The sequence below is a fragment of the Bos grunniens genome, chromosome 3 (assembly GCF_055505025.1).
Source record: "Bos grunniens cultivar Pamir isolate PY7600 chromosome 3, Bosgru_T2T1.0, whole genome shotgun sequence".
In the NCBI taxonomy this organism is placed as follows: domain Eukaryota; kingdom Metazoa; phylum Chordata; class Mammalia; order Artiodactyla; family Bovidae; genus Bos; species Bos grunniens.
Window position 1 is genome coordinate 72,054,634 of NC_141167.1, and position 23,164 is coordinate 72,077,797.

Below are 23,164 nucleotides of genomic sequence, written 5' to 3' on the forward strand. Positions count from 1 at the left end.
AAACATCTACAGGCTGATAGCTTTAGCTGAACAAGATGCCAGAGAGCTCTCAAGGCAGACAGGAGCCAGAAGTGGAACTCGAACTTGTGAGGTTTAAAAATTGAGGGGAAACAGAGAGGCCACTTGTTGATGAAATACTCTTTGGCTTGTCTCAGTAGATTAAAAGAAAATTATGAGTTTATGCCAACAAAGGTCCATCTAGTCAAGGCTATGGTTTTTCCATTGGTCATGTATGGATGTGAGAGTTGGACTGTGAAGAAGGCTGAGTGCCGAAGAATTGATGCTTTTGAACTGTGGTGTTGGAGAAGACTCTTGAGAGTTCCTTGGACTGCAAGGAGATCCAAGCAGTCCGTTCTGAAGGAGATCAGCCCTGGGATTTCTTTGGAAGGAATGATGCTAAAGCTGAAACTCCAGTACTCTGGCTACCTCATGTGAAGAGCTGACTCATTGGAAAAGACTTTGATGCTGGGAGGGATGGGGGGCAGGAGAAGGGGACGACAGAGGATGAGATAGCTGGATAGCATCACTGACTCGATGGATGTTAGTGTGAGTGAACTCCGGGAGTTGGTGATGGACAGGGAGGCCTGGCATACTGCGATTCATGGAATCGCAGAGAGTCGGACACGACTGAGCAAATGAAATGAATGAATGAGTTTATGCAGTAATAAGGAATAAGCCTGCCAATGCAGGAGACGCAACAGACCGGGGTTCGATCCCTGGGCCAGGAAGTTCCCCTTGGAGGAGGAGATGGCAACCCACTCCAGTATTCTTGCCTGGAAAATCCAAGAACAGAGGAGCCGGGTGGACTACAGTCCACGGGGTCTCAAAGGGTCGGACACAACTGAGCAAGAATTTAAAAGTACATTTTCTACTGAGTGAAAGGTCACCAGCTGGTATTCCTTAAACAAATGTGGTGGAAGGCACAGGTTACTCATGATATTCCATTTCCAGAATTGGTATGCTGTATCTGCTTTGTGCTCCTTAGGAAAAAAGATAAAAGAGTTGAAAACCTGGATGCAATTTTCCTAGTAGTTTCTAGTAGGATTAGCCTAAGGGAGATCCCACCTGAGAACTTTATCCCGTGGTAGTGGTGTTGCCTAGGCACTAAGCTGTGTCTGACTCTTTTGTGATCCCATGGACTGTATCCCACCAGGCTCCTTTGCCAGTGGGCTTTTCCAGGAAAGAATACTGGAGCGGGTTGCCATTTCCTTTTCCAGGGCATCCTCCCAACCCAGGGATTGAACCTGCATCTCTTACACTGGCAGGTGGATTCTTTACCACTGAGCCACCAGGGAAGCAACCTGTGGTGTACACTACTCTTCTTTTTATCTGGTCCACAAAGGGAAAATAAAGAAGATAACTTAGTGTTGAGATGTGAATTAGGGGGGGTTATAGGCTAAAGGGAAAATTTTAAAAATAAACATAAAACTCTATGAACATTATGAAAAAATTATGAATAAAAAGTCTAAAAATTTTAAAAGCACATTTTCTAAGTCACAAAATGAAATGATGAGAAAATTCTAGACATGGACAGTGGTTATGGTTGCAGAACAACATGAGTGTACTTAATGCCACTGAACTGTACACTTAACACTTGGTAAAATGGTAAATTCTATGTTACGTAGGCTACTACTGCTGCTGCTAAGCTGTTTCAATCATGTCCGACTCTGTGCGACCCCATAGACGGCAGCCCATCAGGATCCCCCATCCCTGGGATTCTCCAGGCAAGAGTACTGGAGTGGGGTGCCATTGCCTTCTCTGAATATGTTGTACATATTCTACCACAATTCAAATTTTTCAAAGGTGCATTTTCTATTGTTAAACGCTACCTGATATTACTAAGTAATTATGCAGTTAAGAATGCCAATGTTACATCATGATCTGATTGCCCTGTGTTTGAGACCTGACTCCAACTTTTATGTCTGTAGAACCCAGAGTATATTTAAACATCAGTTTCATATCTGTAACATGGGAATAATAAAGTACTTACCTACCCATTATAAGCTGCTGTAAACTTGAAATAATTTACATGGAACTCAGCAGAGTTCATAGCACGCAGAAAGAACTCAACAAATATTGGCTCTTATGTTTTTTTAGGTTTTCATACCAACACAATTCTACATTTTTAAAACAATTAGGACTACAAACAAGGCTCCAGTACAAAAGGGTGGGTAATTCTTTATCCCTGGTCCTTAATGTTATATAAAACTATAAAACAACTTCCCATAAAATGCACTCCATGCTGCAGTCAAAGGACATATGAGTTCCAAGTGTTTACCACTAAGCCAATGGTTAATAAACCTCAAAGTCTCACACCCTAAGTGGGAACAATTTCACAGAAACCACAAGAACTTGAAATAACTTAACAGGTTAATATATATATTTTTATCAAGTATAACATGGTCATATAAAAGCATTTGTTACAAATATAATTCACACATACAAAAAGAGGCTATTTTATTTTTTATCCCTTTTATATCCTATTTTATGCAAAATGACAAAACCAAGAAACTAACAGAACTGAGCTAGTTCTAAAAAACTGGGAAATATAAATGAAATATATCCAATCATCTACACTCCCTCTCAAATTCCAAACAATGAGGCCTATTGAACTATACTCTTAGAATCAACTTTAAATCTCTGTATGATTCACCTGAATCATACATGGTCAATAGTTATAAATCCAGGTAGAAAAAGCACATAAAATTATTCACAAGTGAAAACACTTCAAACAAAAGAAATGTTTTAAAAAAAAATCCAGATAATATTAAAAGGAAATACACTGAATTTTAAAACATTGTTTTGGACTATTATATAAAATACCAAAAGGTTCAGAACTGTTGAACAAAAGTTTATGCAGAACAAAGTCAAAAAGTGAAAAATTATTAAATGTGTACTATCTAAAACCAAATAAGACATGACTGAACTATACAATTTAGAAACATGTTTAAATGCAGTTTCTTTGTACAGTTAAACTGGCTACCACATGCAAAATTTGGCAATTAATTAAAATGGAATTAAATACAGATTTGCAAGCCTTTTGGCCATGATGTAAATATGAAAAAGTTAAGTGAATCACCAATTGGAAAATAAAAGGTTACACACTTACCATAAAAGCATAAATGGTCAAAGATACACTATAAAATTGTGTGAAAAAAATAATCATACCAAATAAAGATCTTTCAAGCACTTGCACTCAGAAACATTCCTTTTATAAATAAGCACACAGTTTCAACTTCAAAAAAATAAAGCTGATTTCCCTCAATTGCACCTATTAGTTGAGAGCTATAGCATATATTAGGGATGCACTTAAATGGACCATTTTATGGGGAATCAACTGAACTTTAAAAAAATTTTAGAGTATATTTATTCACAACTTCAAAAATACATATAATTCCAGTGAGGCACAGGTGGGCCCTATCAAAACATTCTGCCATTCAACAAAATTGACACAGGATAACACAATACAATGACAAAAAGCTAACTCCACAATTTGGCAATCCTATACAAGAGAGGCCCTGGCAAAAATTTCTTTCAGAAGACAAATACGATACCACAAAACAAAACAACAAAAAGAGAAAAAACTGAACTCTGACAATCCTACACAAACTGTGGGATTTCATCTTCAAGGTCTTCAAACTGCTGCATTCGTTTCAGCCTTGGTCTCTGACACGCCGTGGGTACGTCAGGCTGGTCTCGTTCTTCAGCCTTCTCTTCAGGCCTACTAACTGGGTGCACAGGCCCAGCCGAGGCATTTTCAGACCCTGGAACTGATTTCAGCACGTGCTCCTGGGGAGCATGCGTTGTGCCAGGGGGCACGGCTACGGAGGGTGTCACCGGTTTCTCCTCATCCCCTCTCCCACTAGCAGCAGGAGCAGGTGGTTTATAAAATGTTGTCCAGTGCTGGGGCTGCAGTGTCCTGGGTGTTCTGACAGAAGCAGGAGGGCAGGAGTCAGAGGACCGTCTCTCCGACACCTGTCTTGTTGACCTGACAGGTTCTGTGTATGGCTTACTGGGCTGGGTGATGCTGACAGGGTGGTCCCCGCTGCTCCTGATGTTCAGTGCCACACCTCTTTCCTGGAATGCACTGGGCACAATCATTCCAGTCTTTGCAGTGTGGTCATTTTGTTCATACTGTTTCTCCCTAGTTTTTTGTAGAGTCTGCTGATCAAAGCCATCAAATTTAGAACAAACAACAGTTGGGGAGTCTTTTCTATTAACTCCTTCAAAGACAGGATTCTTGCAAAGCTTGTCTGAATTTACATTTCCCATATTTCTGCCATTTCTCTCAGTAGGAGAGCTAGCAAGAAGTAGTAGTCTGTCTATAGGCAAACTTACAGGCCTAATCCTGGTCCTTGGAAGATGCCTCTCAACACCATTTATTTCCCTATCGGACTTCAGAGTAGGCAGCTTGGAGGTTTTACAAGCATCTTCTGTCTTTCTTGATGCTGACTCAAGTTCTTGGTCTACAAGCAAACGCCCTTTGTTGTCTGTAAAAGAAGAGATTCATTTAAAAATCAAACTTTATGGTACACAGTTAACAAGAGTATCAAAACGAGTTAGAGATGAACACCCTCTCAAAACACGAGTCTTCATGTATTTTCTCCATGTTATTTTTTAGTTTTCTAGGCAGAGGAGTAAAATACTCATAAAATATTAAATGTACACTTTGATTTTAAAATGTTAGAAGTCTATATTTATTTAAATAAATATAATAAATAGCTACAAAATTCATTGCAGGTTGTGGGAAAAAACACCCTTGCTGATGTATAATAGCTTATGTGCTATGTATGAACAAGTAAGTGAAGTGAAATGAAAGTCACTCAGTTGTGTGTCTGACTCTTTGTGACTGCCAGAATACTGGAGTGGGGAGCCGTTCCCTTCTCCAGGGGATCTTTCCAACCCAGGGATTGAACCCAGGTCGTCTGCATTGCCAGGTGAATACTTTACCAGCTGAGCCACAAGGGAAGCCCATGATTAAGTAAGTGCTGGCTAAAAGGGTTGTCATGATTTCAACAGGCTGATATTGGTGTGTTACCCTCAGAAAAGTTACACCAATTTACATGCCAACCAAATATAAGTATACTCTGAATCCCAAGGCTTTTGCCAACTCCATCTGCTTTTCACAGTTATGCTCAACCCACAGTGAGAACGTATTATATTAAATGCCTTAGAGGCCCTTGTATGATCAATTAATAAATGGACTATAATATTCATCCTGATTAAAATTGAATAGTTTTAAGTGGAAAATGCCATTCTCCCTACTTACTGTTCACTTCCAGATGTACTTCTCTCTCTCTTTCTATCAAGTCTGGACCCATGGTCCATGTTTTCTCAAACTAGAATCCTGAACTTTTTCAAATCCTGTCGTTTTTTTGCAGCATCTCCCTTAAAACATCCCGGTTTCTGGTAAATTCCAGCCCTCTGTTCATGCTCCTCTTCTGAGGAGTGGTTTGTAGACAGGAGCCCATCAGAATGACTTAACAATTATCACCTCATCTGACCTTCCTCCATAGCTCCTTACTGTGAACCTCTCTTCCCTGGGCTTCCAGGGCAATGGTCTCTCATTTTGATTTCCCAGGTCCTCCCCCCAGGTATATAGAACATCCTAAAGGACATTTTGCAAACCACCGCAGGCACCAAAGTGTATTCTTAAGTTCTAAGGGAAAAAACTACAGTGTAATGGATAAGAGTGCAGACTCTGAAGCCCAGCATCTGGATTTAGCTCAGCTCTCCCCCTTTTGCACTGGGCAAGGCAATCTTGCTGTCCCTCAGTGTCTTCACCTGTCAAAAGGAATCATACTTGTATCTTTGATGGTATGTGGCCTAAATGATCTAATCATGAAAAGTGTTCATTTATCTAGTATATAAATGAAGTGGTACAGGCACTAAAAACAATGACATTCCTAACTGGGAGCCCTAGATAATGGAATAGTGAAATTATCATGAACATAGGTTCAAATACTGAACAATCAATTAGGGGCATGACCTCTGGCACTATTTAACCTCTCTCAGATTATTAGGTTATGGGTTGAAAGGGGTTAATACTATCTATATTATAACACAGAACTGTTTCTGAGATCAAATTGGATAAACAGAATCAAACAATAAGAACAGTGCCTAGCACAGAGCAGGCTCCCTTGCTTTTCAGATCTTGTCAGGCTATGATCATTAATATTTAATTACAGATCAAATTTAACATATATGACTACATTTAAAAACCCTGCAAGTTCGCTTTAGTGATGTACAGAATTACAGTAATAAATGAAAGCCTTTCCACAAATGGATGCCACCAATCACTACAACTAAAATTATATACAGTGAATGACTACAGACAAGGAAATAAAAAAAATATCATGTGTGCTCAATGTGTTAATGACAGGTGATATGAAAAGGCATTTGAAAAAATTTTTTCTGAGTTTTTTGAGTCTAAAATTTTTGAATTTGAGGAGTCTAAGTGATTCCTTACAAGTCGTAAGATCAATACAATGATCTATGGTTACAAAAGATGCTAATGAATCATCATACTACTCAAAACATTTCTGCGTTCTTGACATACATTAATGGCAAAAAAAAAAAAAAAATTTTTTCAGAAAGAGCACAAAACACACCTGTGAACTCTAAGATGTCTTTTTATAAGGATTACTGAAAAGAATGGCATTCATATAGACACAAGGTACACTAAAAGGCATTCTTAATGTCTGGGAAAGATGCACTACTAAAGAACTTTCTCCCTCTGACTTCTTTCAACTTCACTCACCTTGGCTTTTAATCATGGTTTACTGGGACAGTTTTAAGTCAGTAAGCATGCATTTTACATGGCCACTCACCAATGAGATATGCATCACATTTTTCTAATGCATTTTGCTTTCGCTCTGATTCCTCAAATGATGGAGTGGATTCAAAACTTTTGCATTCACTATCCGTAGTTTGGATATCCTGTTGATAGAAGAAAGTTTTTAAACTTGAAGAAGCAAAACACACTTCAAAATAAACAGTTCAAAGATTTTCAACTTATAACGTTACACTTTACAAAGTTCCAACATAATTCCATATAAGCAAAACTCACTTCTTTTGAAGAGAAAAACAATGACTTCATAGAACGTTCTGGATCTCTTTCTTCTGGTGATAACAGAGACTTTGGAAGATAGCCTGGGTCAACCTGAGGTGCGATGCCACCTGCACTACCTACAGCCGAATCCTGTGGCTGCAGGGACCCATCAAAGATCTTCTGTGAGTAGGTAATGAGGAACTCTACCAACCGTGCTTGATTTGAATAGTCAGCAAGAGAGGAGATGGTGATCGGAGCCGTTGTGGGCCTCGGCCTAAGGAGACTTGGTCCGAATATCACACCCAAGTTTCTGGAGTTCATTTTGTTTTCTTCTGAATGATCTACAACTCTGCGACGCAGAACACATAAGGCTGTATTAGATTTCCTTGATGGCAGTGTATTATGGGATGGGAAAGGTGGAGGAAAAATGGGTTGAAATCTAGGAAAAGGATCTATTTATTTGCTTAAATATTGACCACACAGCAAGTTGGGTTTCACGGTATTAGGGTTAAATATAAATAAGTAGAAGGAATCAGTATAGTTTTACCAGCAGAAAAAAAAAAAAATACCCCTAAATGTTGCTCCTATCTTAGTAAATATGTATGACATCCTCCCAGGTACCTATGGTGGAAACTCTACCTCACTGCCCACAGCTAGTCCTCAAGCCTAGCTGATCCTAAAGATCTCTCTGCTGCTCCACTGCCATTCCCACTGCTCTGGCCTTACTTCAAGTTCTCATCACCTTTTATTTCTCTGACTATTCAAGGAGATCTGAATTGAAGTAATTAAGTACCTCCCCTCCAAGCCATTCTCGATACAGCTGCTAGGAAGACCTAACAGGCAAACTTGACCATGTTAAATTCCTGGCCCCAAATCCTTCAGTGAGTACAGAAAGAAGACAGTCAATTAATCTGCCAGGCATGTATGACTTTACCAGGACTCCACCTTGCTCACTTTGTGCTACTGCTTGCTAGACTGCGGCCGAACTGAACTTCTTTTATGTCCCCTAAAGCAAAGCGTTCTCCTGTGTCTCTGCCTGGACTGCCCTTTTGCACATCAGCAAACCGTTCTTCAAGTCTGGCTCAGGGTTACCGTCTCTGATTCACGACCCCCTCCCCCATGCTCCTCTGCATGCTAAGCGAAGTACCCTCCGAATGAGAATGACACTGCAGTGCACTTCTGTGCAGGTCTGCCACTCAAGCTCACAGCAGGACACATGAAAGAAACCTGACATCTGCATCCTTATTTCCCCAGCCAGAGCCTGGCACAGAACAGGCATCTGACAGAAAGATGTTGGCTCCAAGAACATATATTAAGTGTCTCCCTTTCCCTCATACATATTAGAAATGAAATATTCAGTCAAAAAACAATACCACAAGAATGTGAAATGTACTTACTACTGAGCTGTACACTTAAAAATGGCTAAAAGGGTAAATTTTTGTTATGTGTATTTTACCACAATTAAAAAAATAAACCATAAAAGCAAAACCAAAAAAACTGACCCATTATCCACCCATTAACGCCTGTCTTATTCAAAGTTCTTACCGCTTAAGATGAACTATGAGGTAATGAAGGCTGTTAAAATTTGATGCTGGCAATTGTCTTAGAAGGTCCTTGCTTTTTAGGAGGATTCGGCTTATTTCTATAGATGAACTTGGCCATTTTTTGTCCTCAGGGTTATCCTTTTTCATCTCCTGTTCTTCATTTACATGTTGGATTTCTATTGCAAGGTCTATAAATTCCTTGTACAATCGAAATAAAATAAATGGTTCTGGCAGCTAAAGAGATAAAATTATATTAGAAATATCATTCTTTTCATGTTTTTCACTGTTAATAATTTACTGAATAGCTACTGAGTGGTTTAGCACATCCTTTTTAGGTAACAGGACTTAAGGTCAATCCACAGTTAGAAATGTACGTAATGTCTCATCACAAGGAAAAATACTTTTTTCTATTTCTTTAACCTTGTATCTATATATGATGGATTTCACTAAACTTATTGTGATAATCGTCTCATGATGTATGTCAGTCAAACTGTTATGCTGTACAGCTTAAACTTATACAGTGCTGTATGTCAGTTATATCTCAATACAACCAGAAGAAAAAAAATTAAACTCTAGAACAAGAAAAAAAGAAATGTATGTATGTTTGCTAGGTGTGATCTATAAAGTGAATCTGACATCACCGTAAGTATATCCATATTAAAAATGAGTTAACTAGTAATCAAGTAAAACTCTAAACCTAAAGCTGCATTATGGGATTTTAAAACTGATACTCTATACCAATTACATTCAAGACTGCCCCAAAGTCAGCATGATCTTCAGCTATCTTATTGAAAAAAATCCAGGATAATGTACAATATATATCAAATTAAATAGAAAAAACTTATTTTCTGTTTGTATGGGAGACAGAACAAAATGCTGTAAGGCCCTTGTGTTTTACCTGGACCTGACTGAAGATTAGCAAAAGACAATATGACTTAACAAGAAGACACTGCCAACATTTTATCTAATTTTTAAATACCACTTTAATTGCCAATAAGCAGATCAAAAGAAGTTCCTCTCTCAAACTGTCCATAGGCATACCACCTTTATCCGTCTACTGGCATAACTGATTTCAAGGATTGCACTGCGTGGTGATAAAATATACAACATCTCTCTTGCTAGGTGATGTCTTACACTATCTGTGGTGAGGTTGGCACCTACTTCTCCAGCTTCCCCTGCTGGTCCCAAAGAGGGCATCAAGATCAATTTCTACCTCTACCATTTTGGGATCTGAAGAAGGTCATTCTTGGAGCTTCAGATTTCCCACATAGTACTGAGTAAAATAAAGGCTATTCTCTTAATACTGTAAGAACTGACCATGGCTTTCCACACTAAAGCTCTGGTCCCATAGTATTCCTAGCACAGAACTAGAGCTGGTATGTTGTTGCTGTTTAGCTGCCAAGTCACGTCCAACTCTTTACAACCCCCATGGACTGTAGCCTGCCAGGCTCTTCTGTCCATGGGGTTTCCCAGGCAAGAATATTGCAGTGGGTTGCCATTTCCTTCTCTAGGGGATCTTTTTGACTCAGGGATTGAATCCTTATCTCTGGCATCTTCTGCACTGGCAAATGGATTCTTTACCACTGAGCCACCCAGGAAGACCAAAAGCTGGTAGTATTTGACCCCATTTATTTCCTCTCCCTGACTGACTAGAAGAAATAAAGGATGATTCATTGTGAGATTAAGTTATTTGAAAATACTGTCTCCATTTCTCAGTTGAGAATCATATAAAATGTGGTTAAAGATATATCAATAGTTTCCTGGGCTAACATGGTACATTCAACATTTGTACCTAATTTCTTTCCTTTCTACAATCCCACTGACATACAGTTAAGCCCACAGGACTGGGAGAACAGGGATGGAGACAAAAAACATTTCGCAAGCTGAAGAGGACATAAACATGTGCTGACTTAGCACTCCTAAGAAAGCTAAAATTCTAAACGGAGAATCAACATGATTTACCGGATCCTAAGGAGACTCTGCCTCTTGAGAAATCTGTATGCAGGTCAGGAAGCAACAGTTAGAACTGGACATGGAACAACAGACTGGTTCCAAATCAGGAAAGGAATATATCAAGGCTGTATATTGTCACCCTGCTTATTTGACTTATATACAGAGTACATCATGAGAAACGCTGGGCTGGATGAAGCACAAGATGGAATCAAGATTGTTGGGAGAAATATCAATAACCTCAGATGTGCAGATGACACCACCCTTATGGCAGAAAGCGAAGAACTAAAGAGCCTCTTGATGAAAGTGAAAGTGGAGAGTGAAAAAGTTGGCCTAAAATTCAGAAAACTAAGATCATGGCATCTGATCTCATCACTTCATTGCAAATAGTTGGGAAAACAGTGGAAACATTGTCAGACTATTTTTTTGGGCTCCAAAATCACTGCAGATGGTGACTGCAGCCATGAAATTAAAAGACACTTGCTCCTTGGAAGAAAAGCTATGACCAACCTAGACAGTGTATTAAAAAGCAGGGACATTACTTTGCCAACAAAGGTCTGTCTAGTTGAAGCTTTGGTTTTTCCAGTAGTCATGTATGGATGTGAAAGTTGGACTATAAAGAAAGCTGAATGCCAAAGAATTGATGCTTTTGAACTGTGGTGTTGGAGAAGACTCTTGAGAGTCCCTTGGACTGCAAGGAGATTCAACCAGTACATCCTAAAAGAAATCAGTCCTGACTATTCCTTGGAAGGACTGATGCTGAAGTTGACACTCCAATACTTTGGCCACCTGATGTGAAGAGCTGACTCATGTGAAAAGACCCTGATGCTGGGAAAGATTGAAGACGGGAAAAGAAGGGGATGACAGAGGATGAGACGGTTGGATGGCATCACCGACCCTGTGGACATGATTCTGAGTAAACTTCGGGAGTTGGTGATGGACAGGGAGGCCTGGCGTGCTGCAGTCATTGGGGTCGCAAAGAGTCAGAGATGACTGAGCTGAACTGAAGGAGATTCAGGGATTGTTAGACTAGGTCCTCTAATTTGGGGGAAGTGTGAGCTATCCAAAAAGCATTAGAATTCTAGATCTTTATCCCTAGTCCATGCTCCTGAGCAACCTCAGAAGTCTGGAAATTTCTTCTCTGGGCAGTGTAAAACAGAGGGTCTCTGGAAGGGTAATGCCAAGCATAAGGAACAGGTGGGTAACTATCTTAAATAAGGATTTAGTGACTGTATGCCTGCTGAACCCTTCTTACCTAACTAGGATCCCAGAGTTATGGAATCATACCTGTAGGCAGGGAAAGACTCTTCTCTGTGCTATTAGATTAGCCCACAAGCAGAGACCTAGACATACGAATGTCAGGTGTTTCCCAAACAGTCCTCTTAGATAACGCTACACTCACTACAGTAAAGTTCAAAATCTTCAAGTCTTCATGTATTCAAGAGTTTCCAGACAGTAGCACAGGGAACCATATCCAATATTCTGGGATAAACCATAATGGAAAAAAATATTAAAAGAATATATATATATATATGTAAAAAAGGAATCACTTTGCAGAAATTAATACAACACTGTACATCAATGATAGTTCAATAAAATCTTAAAAATAGTTTACAATTAAAAAAGCTTCCAGAGAGATTTCAGTTCCCAAAGCTTTCATTTTAAGGAGAAAACTACAGAAGACAGAAATGAAAATAGGAAAAAACCAACTCGAAGGCCTACAACTCTGCCGTCAATATTGTGGCTGCTAGTCATATATGGCTACTGAGCAGTGGACATGTGGCTGTTCCAAACTGACATGTGCTCTAAGTGAAAAATACACACCAGATTTCAAAGACCCAGTAAACCCCAGAAAAGGTAAATATTTCATTAATTATTTAAAATTACTGATTAGATGCTCAGATGCTTTCCATTTGTTAAATATTAAAATTTAACTTCACTGTTTCTTTTTATGTGGCTACTAGGAAATTAAATATTATATACAAAGCTCACATTATATTTCTATAGGACAGGGCTAGAAGCTGAGACAAGAAAAAATTCTTTAAAAAATATGAATATTTCAGGTAGAAGAAATACAGCATTCAATAAAATAAAAAGAATGTTATAAAAGGGACAGAAAACTAGAATTCTTGGAAATTAAAACATGATCTCAGAAATGAAATAGTTTACAGTAAGAATGGAAGATAAAGCTGAGGGAATTTTTTAGACAGAATTAAAAGAAAACAAAAACGAAAGAACAGGGAAAAGGGAAGGAAGCTAGAGAACCAATACAAGTTGCATCCAAATGTAAGTTCCAGAAAAAAACACAGAGAAAACAGAGGGGAGCAACAGAGCAAGGAAATTAAAGTTCCACGAACTAAAGGACAAGTAAGCAGAATGACAGAAACTGTGGAGTGCCTGAAAGAGTGGATGAAAATACACCCACATCAAGGCATAGGCTGTGGAATTTGAAGATAGTAGATAGCAAAAGATTCTACAAGTTTTCAGAGAGAAAACAACAGGCTACATATAAATAAATAGTCAGGAATGAGAAGGATTTTAGGCTTCAAAGAAAACAATAAAAAAAAATGCCTTCAAATTTCCAAAGAAAAATAATTTCCAGCCTAGAATATTATAACCTTCCTTACCTCCCACTCTTCCATTCTTATTCAAGGAAGCAAAGTAAAGACATTTACAGATAAAACAGTTTCAAATGTTTAGTTAGTCCGCTTTGCTCCAGATGGCCCTGACCAAAACAGGAGAATAAAAAACAAGAAGACATGACACAGAAGACAGGTGTTCTCACAGAAGAGAGTGGAGAAGAGAGACCCCAGGATGACAGCTCTTCCCATATTAAAAGGACTCAGAAGAACAGAGCTCCTGAGATGGACACGTAGAGGACCAACATTACTATGCTCTCTGCAATTGTCTTCATTTTCACTCAAGGACAGAGCTTTACCCAAGGACAGAATGCAGCTGGCCCTGGCCCAGATCTTTTGAACTTGGCTTATCATGACAAAGTGCTGATTGTTCCCGCAACCCTTCCATGAGCTGCTGCCTGAGACATTATGGCCACTTAATCCACCCACAGCAGCATTTTCTTCAGACCTACTCCTAAAACATGCGAGTACAAGAGTGAGCACAGAAAAAGAAAATATAAAGCACTTCACTGCTGACCACATTCCTGCTGAACTTGCAGTACTAAGCTTATAGGAGAGCCCTGACTGATGCCCCAACCATAGTGAACTTCATCTTCCCTGAATGCATTCACACCTTGATCACTAACCTCCCCCAACAGCTATTCTAAAATACCAATGAAACTAAAGCCAAACCACTACTGAATCCTTCATATAACAGTGTGAATAGTAAACTTTCCTTAAACAGCTAGATTTATGCTTTCTACTCAGTTTTCAAGAACTTGATACATTCTGTTGTATGTATATTGTGAGGCTTCCCTTGTGGCTCAGTTGGTAAAGAATCTGCCTTCAATGCAGGAGACCTGGGTTTGATCCCTGGATTGGGAAGATGCCCCTTGGAGAAGGAAATGGCAACCCACTCCAGTATTCTTGCTTGGGAAATTCCACGGGCAGAGCAGCCTGGAGGGCTACAGTCCATGGGGTTGCAAGAGTTGGACACAACTTAGTGGCTAAACCACTATTCTTAAATATATGAACAATATTTAGGAATACACAACAGGTACTAAAACAATTAAGAAAAGACAGGGAGGTATTAACACTGTTATGAAACACCACTGGGTAGAGCTGTGGGCTGTAACTGTGGAGTGGCATATAGGGGCCTTCAACAAAGTATAAGAATGTTCTATTATAAGGACCTAAGTGATAGAAAATGAAGATTTTTATTATTATGGGTCTTTAAACTGTACATACATTTTATACACTCTTTGATCTGTACTTTAATAATTGGAAAAATATTGATATGGTTTATATCAATGAAAAATGTGTGCAGCAAACATTATCAGCAAATTGCAAATTATATTTTTGCTCTATTTAATGGTAAGTTTCAATGGTAAAAACTTTACCTGTCGAAGGTATAATTTTAAGACATCACAGATATCATGTGAGCTAAATTCTGAAATGTCTACCAAGTGCATTCCATTTTCCAAGGCTTGACACAGTTTTTCAGTTTTGATTTTGTTCCCACATACACGATAAATTCCCTTGAGAAAAGAGAAAAAATTTTGCAAAAAATTCTGCTTCAGTACAAATGGTTAAATGCATATAGCTAAATATACTTTGATTCTTACTAATATTTTAGGAAAAAAACTAGGACCAAATGAGGTAATATTTTTCAAATAAATCTGAATAAATTCAGTTACTTAGTAAAAACTGAGAGCATTGTTCTCCTTTAGTGTATCCTTATGATTAGAACAAATCACATTTATGCTTTAAAAGTATTAACTTTAAAAATTATAATGTACCTGTAGACTCAAGGCTCTATTTTCGATCTCTGAGGCACACATTTTGAGTACAAAAGGGATGCCATCTGGTTCCTTTTTTGCAACTTGTGTGAACTCTGCTCCAAATAAGTGGATTTTCCCCATAAGTTTCTGATGACCACAAATGATGACTAAATTTTCCAAACACTTTCGGTGACAAACAAGGAGACACTACAAGAAAATGACAGTTTAAAATGGTGAACTCACCTTAAATCTGTTCACAAAAGGACAAACTACAGGTAGAGTGATAAATAACAAAAATGAGTTTAAAAGGTATTACTTGGGTTTGAAATACATTTGATAGCAAAATAAAATATAAAATTATAGAAGGAACACTGTGGTTCAATTTTTTTAAAATACATTTGCAAAAGATCTTAATTGCAAAATTAATAACAAAAAAGTATAAAGCAAAAAGGATAAAAGGGCTAATATAATTCCAGAAAGATCTTACCTCTTCACATTCAACACCATGGAATACCACAATGCCTTCACAATCCCTGCACTTGGTGGGGGATCTCAGTTTGCGAAATTTGTGAGTGAGAGCTGCCTTTGACATCAACGTTTTCTTAAATGTTCCAAGAGAATTGGGTCCTTCCAACAGAAGCAGGGTTGTATACAAGAATGGTTAGCAGGACAGAAAAAATTATACCACATGATACTACACTTTAAAAGATTTTTAAATAAGATTACAAAAAGTTATGACTTTTAGTCTGTAACATCAAAATAAGCATCCAATGTACAGATCCCTTATCAGGTACACATTCATCAAACATTTAAGCTATGAGTAAAAATCATCATCAAACCAATAACATACTTCTAAAATATCATGGCACAAGGTTTCCAGAATTATAAAATTTACAGTTTAACATGATCTTCATTTCACAGGAGCCATTACATTCTTGGAGAAGGACCTTATAAAGTTTGGAAGAAAACTAGCTCTACGAGTTTAGTGTGTCAGGATTATTTGCATTAAAGATAACGCTATTCTTGATTTATTACAAAATTACAGGTGACGGAATTCCAGTTGAGCTATTCCAAATTCTGAAAGATGATGCTGTGAAAGTGCTGCACTCAATGTGCCAGCAAATTTGGAAAACTCAGCAGTGGCCACAGGACTGGAAAAGGTCAGTTTTCATTCCAATCCCAAAGAAAGGCAATGCCAAAGAATGCTCAAACTGCCGCACAATTGCACTCATCTCACATGCTAGTAAAGTAATGCTCAAAATTCTCCAAGCCAGGCTTCAGCAGTATGTGAACCATGAACTTCCTGATGTTCAAGCTGGTTTTAGAAAACGCAGAGGCACCAGAGATCAAATTGCCAACATCCGCTGGATCATGGAAAAAGCAAGAGAGTTCCAGAAAAACATCTATTTCTGCTTTATTGACTATGCCAAAGCCTTTGACTGTGTGGATCACAATAAACTGTGGAAAATTCTGAAAGAGATGGGAATACCAGACCACCTGATCTGCCTCTTGAGAAATCTGTATGCAGGTCAGGAAGCAACAGTTAGAACTGGACATGGAACAATAGACTGGTTCCAAATAGGAAAAGGAGTTTGTCAAGGCTGTATATTGTCACCCAGTTTATTTAACTTATATGCAGAGTACATCATGAGAAACGCTGGACTGTAAGAAACACAAACTGGAATCAAGATTGCCGGGAGAAATATCAATAACCTCAGATATGCAGATGACACCACCCTTACGGCAGAAAAGTGAAGAGAACTCAAAAGCCTCTTGATGAAAGTGAAAGAGGAGAGTGAAAAAGTTGGCTTAAAGCTCAACATTCAGAAAACGAAGGTCATGGCATCCGGTCCCATCATTTCATGGGAAATAGATGGGGAAACAGTGGAAACAGTGTCAGACTTTATTTTTCTGGGCTCCAAAATCACTGCAGATGGTGACTGCAGCCATGAAATTAAAAGACGCTTACTCCTTGGAAGGAAAGTTATGACCAATCTAGATAGCATATTCAAAAGCAGAAACATTACTTTGCCAACAAAGGTTCGTCTAGTCAAGGCTATGGTTTTTCCTGTGGTCATGTATGGATGTGAGGGTTGGACTGTGAAGAAGGGTGAGCGCTGAAGAATTGATGCTTTTGAACTGTGGTGTTGGAGAAGACTCTTGAGAGTCCCTTGGACTGCAAGGAGATCCAACCAGTCCATTCTGAAGGAGATCAGCCCTGGGATTTCTTTGGAAGGAATGATGCTAAAGCTGAAGCTCCAGTACTTTGGCCACCTCATGGGAAGAGTTGACTCACTGGAAAAGACTCTGATGCTGGGAGGGACTGGGGGCAGGAGGAGAAGGGGACGACAGAGGATGAGATGGCTGGATGGCATCACTGACTCGATGGATGTGAGTCTGAGTGAACTCCGGGAGTTGGTGCTGGACAGGGAGGCCTGGCGTGCTGCGATTCATGGGGTCGCAAAGAGTTGGACATGACTGAGTGACTGATCTGATCCGATAAATATCCTACCAGAGGTCAGATATTCTATATTGCTTTAGAAAATGATGCCAAAACAAGTATCTGGAGGTCTCAAGTGAAGCCATTAATGTAACTGACTGATCTTTTATGTCCTTCAGTATCCATAGTCTTCCCTGCCCTCAAGAAGTACATGTATTTTATTTACTTTTCCTGCCTAGCTTCTTACACTTTCTTTTGAAGAGGATTTTCTCACATAGAAATTCTCAGAAACAGAATTTCTTCTGTACACTCTGAACAATTAAGTCACTATAAAGTTTCTGAAAGATAAAAATATCTAGCCTATTGGACTTCTCTGGTGGTCCAATGATTAAGAATCTGTGTTCCAATGCAGGGGACGCAGGTTTGATCCTTGGTTGGGAGAACTAAGATCCCACATGCTGTGGGGCAACTACCAAGCCCACGTACCACAACTAAGACCCAATGCAGCCAAAAATAAATAAATATATATTTAAAAAAATATCTAGCCTATTTGAGCATCACAACAATACATTTTAGCTCTAGTAGTTTTCCTTATTCTTATATTTTTATTTGTAACATTTGATTAATACACTATGAACCCATACTTATAAATAATTGGTTGGGATATATCTAGTCAATATAATGCCTTTTGTTTAATACACAGTAAAGTAATTCTTTAAACCATACTATTTCTTCCTAATATCATGCAGTGTTACTGATTCAGCTAGTTTAGTGGAAATGTGATTCAGGTGAGAGTAATACCAGCTTCTGAAGGGGAGGGTGGCTCTCTTTCATCCAGATCGTCTGCAGAAGACATGGTGCCACTGGATGGAGTTCGTGGAAGTTTTCGATGAAAGTCTCCTAAAAGAAAATTCATTGAGAGTTTAAGAAATGGGTAATGACAGCATTTTTTGAATAACACAAGTCATGCTATTTTATTAGTTACAATATCAACATTGCTTCCATTCAGACTGTGGATACACAGGATCCTAATACTTACTACTGGGAACAAAAGAGAATGAGCCAAATCTGACTTTTCCAAATAAATCTAAAATAAACTGAGGATCACACATTCCAATGAGACCTCAACTGTCAACTTCTGATAGTGTTAGAGATTATGAACTCTACAAGAATAAAGAGTATTTTCTACTCAAGCCTTATATCTAATATCTGATGGAATAGCTGGCAGAACAGTAAAGCTGTCATTACTTGCTTGTTGAATTAAGTGATAAAGAAATAAGTGTACCCTAAAGCTTTCTATAATAAAATATACAAAAATCTACAAACACAGCAATGTAACAGTACCATCACATTTATGTTGCTAGTAAGACAGGAGCCTGGGAACCAGGAGCAACGATCCTGGCCAGGAGCTAAGAGTTCATGACATAAGTTGTCAGCCAAGGACTCTGTCAGTTGTCTCAAAGCATGTGTGGAAGCAGCCCAACCAGGTAATGAGGTTTATTTGCTCTGTGCTGATCCTACAAACAGGGCTGTCTCTAAGTGGAAGTTTACATTTAACTCAAGGCTTTAAGAGAGTCTTCAGTTCAGAGTTAGAAAGTACTTCACTAATTATTTAAACCACTTCCTCTCTCTCAAAAGATTCCTTCCCCTCTTCAAACTATGCTTAAAAGGTGGTCATCTAGTTTTTGTTTTGAATGTGTCCCCAAATGACTAAGAGATCATGAAGCCGTATGTTCATTTAAAAACTATTATAACTGTAAAACAAGGGCTTCCAAGGTGGCTCAGTGGTAAAGAATCCCCCTGCCAAGCAGGAGATAGAGTTTTGATGCCTGGATCGGGAAGATACCCTGAAGTAGGGAATGGCAACCCACTTCAGTATTCTTGCCTGATAAATCCCATGGACAGAGGAACCTGGTGGGAAACACACAATTCATGGGATGGCAAAGACTCCGACATGACTTAGTAACTAAGCAGCAGCAGCAACAATTGTAAAATGACTTCCTTTCATTACTGAGCAGAAACCTACCACTTATAAATCCCAGCCCCGGTCACATGTCTTCTTACAAAGCACTCTGACTCTCATCCCTTTCCACTACCAGTGTCTGAGGATGGCTGTCACAAGGCTATGCATCCTTGGGTCTTTACCCATTTATCATGTGACCAGGTTCTAAGTTTTCATCTTTATCACATGAAGTCTTACAGGATTCCAAATAATTTAGGAATAATTTTGCTCTAGACTGAGTCTAAATTTATGGGAATTGCTAGAACCTGTTTTTATAAAGCTAATTATAAATATTCAGTTAAATAGGCTCACATCTCCAAAGTGTTCCTGAACAGCAATAACTTTAAAGTAGGCCTCAAGCTAGTTGGCAACAACCTGCCTGTAAACCTCAGTGCTGCATGGAAGTCATTTCTAACTTTAAAGTCAAAGATATATTTACAGGAATAAAATTTCTGAATTGTGTAGAACACGAAAAGAAAAGTCATTAGTCTTTGATTTTGAGGAAGGTTAAATCCTATAACATATCTCCTGGAATGCCAAGATCCTAGGAGAAAGAAACTTAGCCAGGAAGAATAGGATTGGAGCAGTCTTTGGTAGAAGAGTGAAGGAGAAAGAACATGGAAAGAAATAATCTCAAGGGTTCAAATGACCCATTCTTCTCTTGCTAGCTGTATTACAAGTCATTCTCTTTGAAGCCATTAAGGGAGAATTCAAAACATCTACTCTGCCTCTCTAAAGAGGATGAGATTCTCTTTATCAAAGTACCTTAAAGCACATTTATAAAAAATGAGTAAGTTATCACAGGCACAAGAATTGGTATTCATTTTATGGCTCGTTACCCAGTGAATAACTACAAAACAACCCAAAAGATATATAATAAATTATGTCCACAGAATGGAAAACTATACAGCATATAGCATAAAGTAAAAGACAGTTTCTCACACATCAATAGGAATCTCAAAATTCATAAAAGAGGTCACAAAAGAACAATATGATTTCGTCTGCCTAAGATTCCAAAGAGGGCAAAGCTCAACTACATGAGTACTAAAATATTTAAAGTAGCCAGGGAAAGATAAACAAAATTCAGGATGATGGTTCATCTGGTGAGTGACAAGGCAAGGTTATCAAGGAAGTACACACAGGGGCCTTCTAATATAATGTTTTGTTAGGCTAGGTGTTGAATATATATGGGTTTGTTCTATGATTTTTATTTAAACTGTACATATACATGTACATACTTCTCTCTATGAGACAATTCATTATAAAAATAAGATAGTTATAAATAAGAATTTACTGTATAGCACAATGAACTATATTCAGTATCTTGTAATAAACTATAATGGAAAGGAATCCAAAAAGTATATAGATATATACCTAAATATATGTATAACCTATTAACTTTGCTGGACATTTAAAACTAATACAATATTGCAAATTAACTATACTTCAATTAAAAAAAAGAAAAAGGAAAATAAAGTAGCTAAGATATCCCCCAAAAGGAATATTTTCATCTTTCATTGAATTTTCACTCTAGACTTAATACTTATATACCTGGACTTATAGATTCAGAATCCAGAGATCTGGATTCACTGCTTCCTCCAGTGCTCTCAGAATCACTAAACATTCCAAATGTCCATGACCTTAGAAAAGATGGACCTTTAAGAAAAGAATATTTACAGTCAAACTTGGCTACAGATGAATTTCATAAGGCAAAATACTGACATTATTTAAAATGAGACAAGTCAAACTTCTCTAACAGTGTGACAGCTGACAGGCGCAGTGCTCACAACTATGAATAAAGTTTCATAAGGTTATATCTCAAGGCCTGATTTTTAACTTCCAGACCTGCAACTCATTTAATGATCACATTTAAACAATTTTAGCTGTCATGAATTAGTTCTCTTTTTAGTGTGAAAAACTACCTGTTATGTCTGCACTGTTAGAGCATCTGTCCTCTTCAATCTTGTTAGAGCTGTCAGGAAGGCGTACAACGTCTTCTAAAGAGTCAGAAGGTCCGTATCCAGAAATGGGAGGACTGCTTAATTGTTTATTTACATTCCTAAGAAAACCCAAATACAACTCTTCATACAGAAAAATGACAAATAATCAGCCCACTTTATTTTCAGAAATATTTGTTAATTTAATGAACAGAGTAATTAAATATTAAGAAACATATAGTTGAACTTCTTAAAAGATATGTGAATAAAACTTATTAATCATTTTTATTTATTACAGTTGAAACTTGAAAAAGAGGAGCAAAAATATAGTGAATTATTCATAGCATGGTTAAACTTTTCAAGTATAGTGGATTTCTAAATCTCAAATAACTGAGCTCTGTGTCAAAATGGAAAGCTTTACTCTAAGTCAATTACATCTTAAATATTTTAAAAATTCAGAAAGTTTTACAGTCAATGCTGTCAGTGTTAGAAACGACACCACCTGACACAAGATAGAAAACTCGGCAATAAAGATTTTATATCTAGAAATAATTTCTTCTATATGTTCTCACCCATCAACTTTCTCCTCTTCAGCTGAATTTGTGGCCCTGACAAACTCACTGTACTCTTGGCCTGGGTCATAGAGTTTGGCACTATCACAGAGAGATTGTAAGTTGCTTGAGAGGGAGGCAGCCTGCAGCTGCTGCATCTGGAAGAGGTTAACTGTTACCTATGGTCACAAACAAAACAAAACAAAAAGGTAAAAGAGTCATGCTACAGAGAATGCTATGTACATACACATTTATTTCAAGTAACAGTACCAAGAAAAAGGCCACACAGTGAAGAATTCGACAGTGAATATCATCGTGAGCACACTATGTCACCTGACTTTGTACAAGGACTAAATTGGGGGAGGGGCATGGAAAGTAGTTTTAATGAAGTATCTAGGAGCAATCACTTCCAGCAAAGCTGGCTTTAATCTGAAAGGTTTAAAAACACAACCCATGTCCCTACAGGTTCACAATTTTAGGAGATGGATGTGTTTCTGATGATCCCAGCTCTGTACTCTGATGGTCTGACCGTAACTGTCTACACTGAAAAACATGGAGGAAAAATTCCAATCAGAGCACTATTATTTTCAGTTTCACTTCTTCAATCCTATAAAAATAGAAATACTTTATACTTATAATGTGTCCTACAGCACTCAGTTTTTATAATTAGGTACTATCTTGAATCTATTCAAAATAATTATTCCATTGAATTTCTACAAATGCCTAACATGCCTACTGTCACTACTGCCACTTACAGGAACAACAACAAAAATAAGCAGACAGAGTGTTTACAATATGCCAGGTCCACCCCGAGAACTGTACATGAATTAACTACTCTCAAGTTCATAAAAATCCAAGTTTTGGGTATATTACAGCAAATAAATAGATGAAATCCCAGTCCTCATATGAGTTTGCATTTTCCTGAGGGTGGGGGTTGAAGACAGAGGACAAATTAAGTAGGATAATTTCTGGTACTGAAAACTGCTACAAACATGATATAACATTGTCAGGTTATAGAATATGACCAGGTATGTGTTTGCAAAAGGGTACTTTTGATATGACAGTTTGGTGAAGGGACTCTCTGAGGAGGTAATGTCTGAACTGAGACCTGATATAACAAAGAACCAGTGAGAAGTTCCAGGGAGAAAACCAATACAAACAGAAGAGATAGTGCAAAGACCCTAGGGCAAAAGTGAGTAAGAAAGAACCTGTCATGCGCAAGAAACAGATGAAAGGTCAGTGTGGTGTTTCAGTTTGAGATAAAGCCAAACAGGGAAGACGCCATCTAAA

General features: G+C 38.1%; 1 protein-coding gene across 8 annotated transcripts in view; it reads right to left on the reverse strand.

Moving 5' to 3' along the window:
• Positions 1-2,362: 2,362 nt before the first annotated feature.
• The window catches only part of ARHGAP29 (Rho GTPase activating protein 29), an 82,499-nt gene continuing 61,697 nt past the window's right edge, over positions 2,363-23,164 (reverse strand). For all 8 annotated transcript variants that reach the window (XM_086391304.1, XM_086391300.1, XM_086391306.1 and 5 more), the window contains 11 exons: positions 21,896-22,053; positions 21,309-21,445; positions 20,938-21,042; positions 18,186-18,284; positions 15,432-15,571; positions 14,963-15,151; positions 14,564-14,701; positions 8,597-8,829; positions 7,070-7,400; positions 6,831-6,939; positions 2,363-4,490 (listed from right to left, as the gene is read on the reverse strand). In XM_086391304.1, the coding sequence (XP_086247430.1) occupies positions 3,601-4,490; positions 6,831-6,939; positions 7,070-7,400; positions 8,597-8,829; positions 14,564-14,701; positions 14,963-15,151; positions 15,432-15,571; positions 18,186-18,284; positions 20,938-21,042; positions 21,309-21,445; positions 21,896-22,053 (2,529 nt within the window). In that variant the 3' untranslated portion in view covers positions 2,363-3,600. The remainder of the gene's footprint in view (positions 4,491-6,830; positions 6,940-7,069; positions 7,401-8,596; positions 8,830-14,563; positions 14,702-14,962; positions 15,152-15,431; positions 15,572-18,185; positions 18,285-20,937; positions 21,043-21,308; positions 21,446-21,895; positions 22,054-23,164) is intronic.